Consider the following 6,757-nt stretch of genomic DNA (forward strand, 5'->3'; position numbering starts at 1 on the left):
TCAGAGCCGTCCGCACTCTACACCGCACTACTGAACTACACCTGGGGTCCCTGTCACGGCTCCCCAATTGACCTCGAGACTTTTCACCAAACCGTCCTCGACACCGCAGATCTTTCTCCCATTTCGACTTCGTCCCAGGGACGTACTCCAGGTCTCTCCTCCTCTTCCTTCCTGGTCAACTTGTCAAAAATTGGGCCACCATCTCTTTCTCTCTCTCCTCTCCTCTCCCATTCTCATCCACAATCCCACATCCTCATTCACTCACTTTACACACCTCTAAACCCACGCTACGCACTACCGTGCATCCGCTCCGCTCTCGCTGGTCTACACCTACGTAGTACTTCGTACACTACCTTGCACTACGGAGTACTTCGCTACTGTACCTCAACCTGGTCGTTCCCTCCCTCAAGGCTCCTCCTCAGCCTGCCCCCCGGTCCTAATCTGAACCATCCTGCTACCCTACCTAATCGCCCCCAACCCTGTCCGCCTCGGCCTCTTTCCCACGGGATATTGGCGCTGTCGATCACTCTGAGTCGGAGTCGTCACAGCTGTCTGCAGAGAACGAGTCTCCACACGACTCTCCCATGTCCCGCTGACCACTGTGCAACAAGCTTCATACGACTCTTGCCTGGTCGGCCCAAACGATTGGTCTCAGCTCTCAACTGGTTCAAATACTCGTGTGTCAGTAGTCCACAGGCACACACTTAAACCTCGCTGATCCCCCAACCTCAACTCACACAATTCCCACGGGATCATCCAGTTCTATCTGATCCGTAACACGACTTGGCTTTTTCTCAAAGCCGTTGCACTTGCATCCGATCAGCAAACGCTATTCCACCGGACATCTACCTTTGTTGACGCTCAACCTCGTCATCCCATCTCATCACCACCACCACAACCTCTCATCACCACCATCATCAACACCACCAACCATACCATCATGACTATGACATTAGATTCCCAGCAACGATTCGGACCTTTAAACACATTCGACCACATGTCTTCCTACGCACATTCATCATCCTCCTCCTCCCCCCAGTTCTCAAACCCGTGGGCAAACACCTCATCACCTCAAGCTCCTCAGGGCTTGTATGCTCCTCACCACGGTCACTCTCTCAACTCGGGTCTGGGCTTGGACAGGTCACACACTGCTAGGACTAGCACCAGCAGCAATGCCTCATCTTTGGGTTCTTACGGACAGATCCCAGTGACGGCAGCTTCAGCAGGTAGTCTCCCCATGGCAGACCCTCTGCCTAGGTCGGACTTACTCACTCTTCCCCAAGATATCCTCAGTATCAACCGCATGGCTGCCACCTCGGCCCCTGCCTACGGTGATGCTCCCTACGCGACCGCCGCTTCCCCTGTCAACGCTACTTACACGGCTTCTCCCACCCCCTACGAGACCATGGGCTACGCACCTGCTCCCATGCGCTCTACTTTCGCCCTTGCTCCGGAACCCGAACACTCTCGGAGATTCTCTCACTCGTCAGTACCCTCAACTTCCCTGGTCGATGTCACAACCCCCAATATTCTGGCCCGGCCCCATCGCAACTCAATGATTGACTTCAACAACAGAGGAATTCACCACCACGATGAGCGCAGGAGCTTCGCTGATGCCCTCGACGCAAGCCACGGCATGCTCGCCATGAGCCAAGAGACTCCCCGTAACATCTATGGCGCCCGCAGCGACAGAGCTTCAGGTGACTCGTACGGCTTCCCCTCGACGCACTCTACCAGCTCTTCCGTATCCTCCGCCTCTGGATTCGGCAACTACTACGGCGCCGACTCTGTTAGCGACTACTCTACTGTCGGCTCAGACATCGAGTCTGTCACCTCCCGGACCCTCCCCAGGCCCCACGGCCTCATGGCTCCCCAGATCCCGCCTGCGCCCCAATCCATGATGGGCCAGTTCAGCTCCAAGGTGTCGTCCAGCACGCAGAAGAAGCATAAGTGCAAGGTGTGCGACAAGCGTTTCACTCGCCCTTCTTCTCTTCAGACGCACATGTACAGCCACACTGGCGAGAAGCGTATGTTACACCCATTATCATCCATGCCAAGGCATATCTCCAGATTACACGTGCTAATATCAGTATAGCCTTTGCCTGCGAGGTCGAAGGTTGCGGTCGTCACTTCTCCGTAGTATCAAATTTGCGGAGGCATAAGAAGGTCCACAAGGGCGACGCTCGCTCTGAAGCTGGTTCTGAAGACCATCACTCCGATTAATCGGACTCAACTTGCCATATCCACATGTACAACAAGCTGTAACGGCAACATTGTTGTTCTCGAAACAATCCTCGGCGAGTATGATCAGTACGAGCTCACGAGTTTTCCCGGTTCGAGTCATGACCTAAAGTCTATACCCACTCTCGACACCGAAACCCCCTCCACATCTGCGAGTGGCTCGACAACGGGGTTGTGATTTTTCAAAATTTCTCATAGACGGTCTTCGTTTTTTCATCGGTTCTCACACGATACCATTCTTACAATCGTTATAATATCCATCTATCTGCGAGCGAAAGAGACAAAAGTCAGGCGGCGGCAAAGGAATTGGCGGGCGGGTTGTCACTTTCGGATCATCATCATAAAGGGTGTCTCATGATATGTTGGAGATCTTTTTACCAATGTTTTTTTTTATTGGCTTACTTTTACCTACGACTATTCGAGCCCGCGGGCTCCGGAACGATGCGGCAGAGTCGACGGCGCCTCATGGCTGTGAGGTACGCATGGGAAAGGGGGAAACTGCAGGAGGAGGAAGGGGGACAAGGGCGCGGATTCACTTCATTGTCGATCGCTCAACCCCACACCACACAACCCCCAGGATACGGGCCTGGTTGGTGGCTGGACCAACCACATTCTTGTCCATTTTCGGTTTTCAAATGTTTGAAAGAGGAAGAAGATCTCCAAGAGGTCATGGAGGACCTGGCGATACCCTCACCCTTGGCGTTGAACGGATACTGGGCTGCACTTTTGTTGTTTTCTGCCTTTTGTTTTTCATCATCTGTTACTTTGTTGCGCGCTCATCATGTCGTTTCCGCCCGTTGGGAATTTCCACCAAAAGGGTCTTTTTTCTTAGATGACGAACCAGAGGTTGGTGCCTTGGCGGCACACCTCGCAAAAACTCGACCCTGTTCCCAAACCGGGAGGGCGACTTGTACTACTAGCTTCCACACACGATGATTATACCCATCTTACTAAGAAATGCCACTGCATTTTCTAGTTTGCATCGTCGAGGACAATTTTTTTTTCTTTGGACTTTTGAGACTCTTTGCTTCACGTCCCTCGTGACTTGAGCGGCGAGCAAAGGAAATGGGTTGTGATTTAAGGAAACCAGATTAGTGGATTGGCTGGTAGTGTCACTGGATATGGGTAACCACGCACATAGTACATTGCGAACAGTATAATATAATAGTAGTACGAAGAATTTCAAAAAAGAAAATTCACATCAACCATCTGTAACCCGCGCATCTCCAACGGCCAAAGTTTGATAGATCGGCAACGCAAGATCAGACCACCTCTGATGCAATGAAGCTCCCTGGGCTTGTAGGAACATTCGATCGATCAATTGCAGGTGGTCAAGCATCAAATAGATGGCGCGGCGCCGAGGGCACGGGGGAACGGTTCCTCTCCTCCGCCTTTGCATCAAGATGGGGAAAACGACAATCTGCATCCCCAAGTAGACTGGCCCCCCGAGCTCCCGTGCTTCCCCCCTCCCGGGCCTCCAAAAGCGCCATGCCTGCCATCTCATCACATATGCATCTCTCCCCGCAATGGGGATGAAGCCGAAGCTTGAGATGAGGATGTGTGTATTTGGGGCTTGGACGGTTCGGCTCTCACCGACTCGCCACCTGCCATGCGATGCGGTCTATTCGGGCAATGATATCCCAATGTCATGGCCCTGAAATTTGGAGGATTGGTAGGTATTCCGTGGTCTAGTGTGGTTCAACCACGGCGCGCGCCTTTGTCTCATCGCAAATCCAATCGCTTTCGCCGAGTGCGGAAGCTGAAAGTGTGCGTATACCTACTGCCGGCCGGCACCGCGTATGCGTGTGTGACAACCCAATGGTAGGGATAAGCCTAAATGAGGGTCGGGCTCACTGCCTTTCTGACAAAACCCAAGGCAATGCCAGGCACCCAGCAAAACGCCATGATTTTGATGGAAAGAGGGGGCTCTTTGGGGAAAGGGGAAAGAGGCTGCGTCGATCTCTAAGAAAGGGGGGAGGGGGTTGTGCGAGTGTTCATGTGAAAACATGGGAGAAGCTGCCGCGTGGTCAACGATCGGCGCGCAGTTGCGTTCGGTACGCGGGGCGTACTCTCACGCACACACACACATTGACATGCTTGGTATATGCTAGGTATTAGGATGGGGTTGCGCCCATGGTCAGATAAGATGATCCATCTTGAACGTGGCTCGCGAATTGGCGGGTTGGACGGTGCCGAGGGGTCGCTCGGGGGAAGCAAAGACCGACAAAAAGTCCTGATGGAAGTGGAGGCTCAATTCGCGACGTTGTTGTCGTCGTTGCTGGCCTTGGTCAAGGTCACCTGGTCCGGGCATGTTAGCGGCGACTTTGTTTTTGGAACAAGGCGCCGTTGCGGCAACTGAGTCGAACGCGGCGACACGGAAGGGCGGCTAAAAGGGAGGGGGTTTGCCTCGCCATGATGGAGGCGTTTCGGGGCGGAGACTCGGGGAGGCTACGGAAAGAGGCTAACGAAGACGGGGGAAGAAGCAACCTTGGGTTACGTAGATAGAGGGGAGCGCTATCAAGGATGGATATGTGCTTACGTAGTTTACGGAGTCCTCAAGGGGATCTCACCAAGACGGCACTAGGCCAACTTTGCCATGAAGTGACGGATGGCGTATGGGCCAAAACGGAGATGACTAATTTAGTGTCATGTACGACGTGGTGTTAGTTATAGTAGGAAGAGACGGATCCCAAAGAGGCCAACTAGAATGGTCAATCTGCAATTCTGCCGCAGAGACTAAGTCGTGTCGTATGCCCGTCCGTTGGAGCTAATGTATGGTATGAGCGGACCAAGAGGGACAAGGGGTGGGAAGACCAATATGAGAGAGGATACAACCTGGGAGATCGCATATGCATTGGAGGACTGACAGGTTTGGGAGGTCTCAGTGTGGAGCGCCCCGAGTATGTGAGATGCAAACGAGGAGAGCACCTAATCATTCGATATGGGATGAAGATGAATGGAGACTAGGAATGATGAGGGGAACTTTGTCATTGACAATGTGTGGCATTACACCAAGAACTGAGAAGACGGGGGACCGGGATCGCTGGGAGAAGGGAGCAAGGAAGTAGAGCTCCGCTGAACTGGATAAGTTGGAGATGGATGGGCTGGGGATGACGATGTAGGAACCGTAACAAATGGAGATTGCGGACCTTTGTGCTGCAAGTGGTGGAAAGGCCAAGGCAAAGGCTATGCAAGATGAGGCAAGCCTCAAAGTGAACCAGATGCCTGCTTACGCAGTGTGTGCTTGAAAAGACAAGCCATCGGAACAAAAGCCTGATGGCAGATGTGGGAGGTGGAGAGGGTCAACAAAAAGTATGTATCCACACCGTTATCGTCGCCGTGGTGGTTGTAACTTGTCGTCGTTCTCAGCATCGAATTGCCTCATCCCAGCCGCAAGCCCCAGCTCTTCCACCGTCCCGCGGAGCCACAAGAAGAGCCAACTTCGGCGCAACCAGAGATGAAGGGAAAAGTGGATGCGCGTGTTTCAGCAACATGTCAGACTCCGCACATAGGCACGCGTCGAGCAGCGAGCATCTGTTTGCTGGGATTTGGCACCAAGATGAGCTCTGATCATTTCCTGCTTGAGAGATATCCTGGAGTTAAGCTCGATCAAGCTTCGTGGTGGGCTGAACGGGAGTGATTGGATGACATTGCCTTGGGCGGGGCGATCTTGGAAGAGACGGATCCCGGCGGTGCTGAAGTCTGAACTGTGGACTGTGCTGGGGACGTTTTACATCTGATGCCTGGTGGTTCGGGCTACAATGTCGGTCATGTATCCGTCCAGAGAAAAGCGCATATACGTAGTACGCTCGAAAAGAGAGGTCCATTGTGATCATGGATACCTCGATAGCACCTTGGTCCTTGGGTAGACACAGCGGACCCATTCGAACGGCATTTGATGAAGTGGCCCGGCTCAACTTCTCGAGACGGTCAGTCTGAGTGGTTTCTGAGAGGGCTCCTCTTCCGTTGTTAGAGCCAGGCTCTCTATCCATACGAGATAAGATAGCGACCCCACTGCACACGACGTCTTTGTTTGATCCTCGGGGAGCATGGTGAGGTTACATCCAGCAAGACCAGAGCGTCAAATGTACCACACTACCGTGCCCGTACCAAGCCCGACCAAAAGCAGCAGAAGAAGGGCACAATGACCCAGGATTTGGCTGGGATTTCTGCTCGCGAGGCACCCGATTCGATGGAGCTAAACGATATCCAAAACATGACTTCTCTGGAGCTTCACGTCTAATGCCATCCCAGAGTTCCGTGGTGCTAGGTTTCGCTGGGCATTCCACGGAGCTTGGAGGACGGCCAGCAAATGAGGTGACAAGGCGAACATTTCCAAGCCCTGCCGGACCACCGACGATCCGCCAGGTACCGACACCGACACACACTCATGTCCATCCTTCAGCGGATACGCGCGTGACAAGTCTCTGAGCCTGCCGTGACCGGCTTTCCTACCCCAGATCACGGGGACGGGGATGTCCAGTTGCACTCCTGCAAGGATTCTGCCATTACACCA

At 53.4% G+C, this 6,757-nt stretch overlaps 3 protein-coding genes across 3 annotated transcripts; 2 read left to right on the top strand and 1 right to left on the bottom strand.

Moving 5' to 3' along the window:
- Positions 1-802: 802 nt before the first annotated feature.
- On the top strand, positions 803-2,223 carry CTAM01_00018 (uncharacterized protein; the record flags this gene model as incomplete). The annotated part of the gene is made up of 2 exons (XM_060516072.1): positions 803-2,027; positions 2,096-2,223. Coding segments are annotated over 2 exons (1,353 nt in total), but the record flags the coding sequence as incomplete, so codon positions are not given.
- Positions 2,224-2,595: 372 nt separating this feature from the next.
- CTAM01_00019 (uncharacterized protein) lies at positions 2,596-3,177 on the top strand (the record flags this gene model as incomplete). Its single annotated transcript, XM_060516073.1, has 1 exon — positions 2,596-3,177. The coding sequence occupies one exon, from the start codon at positions 2,596-2,598 to the stop codon at positions 3,175-3,177; it is 582 nt and encodes a 193-aa protein (XP_060388699.1).
- A 1,775-nt stretch (positions 3,178-4,952) lies between these two features.
- Positions 4,953-5,177, bottom strand: CTAM01_00020 (uncharacterized protein; the record flags this gene model as incomplete). The annotated part of the gene is made up of 1 exon (XM_060516074.1): positions 4,953-5,177. The coding sequence occupies one exon, from the start codon at positions 5,175-5,177 to the stop codon at positions 4,953-4,955; it is 225 nt and encodes a 74-aa protein (XP_060388700.1).
- Positions 5,178-6,757: the final 1,580 nt, after the last annotated feature.

The sequence above is a fragment of the Colletotrichum tamarilloi genome, assembly GCF_030869305.1.
Source record: "Colletotrichum tamarilloi strain Tom-12 chromosome Unknown Scaffold_1.1, whole genome shotgun sequence".
Lineage (NCBI taxonomy): Eukaryota > Fungi > Ascomycota > Sordariomycetes > Glomerellales > Glomerellaceae > Colletotrichum > Colletotrichum tamarilloi.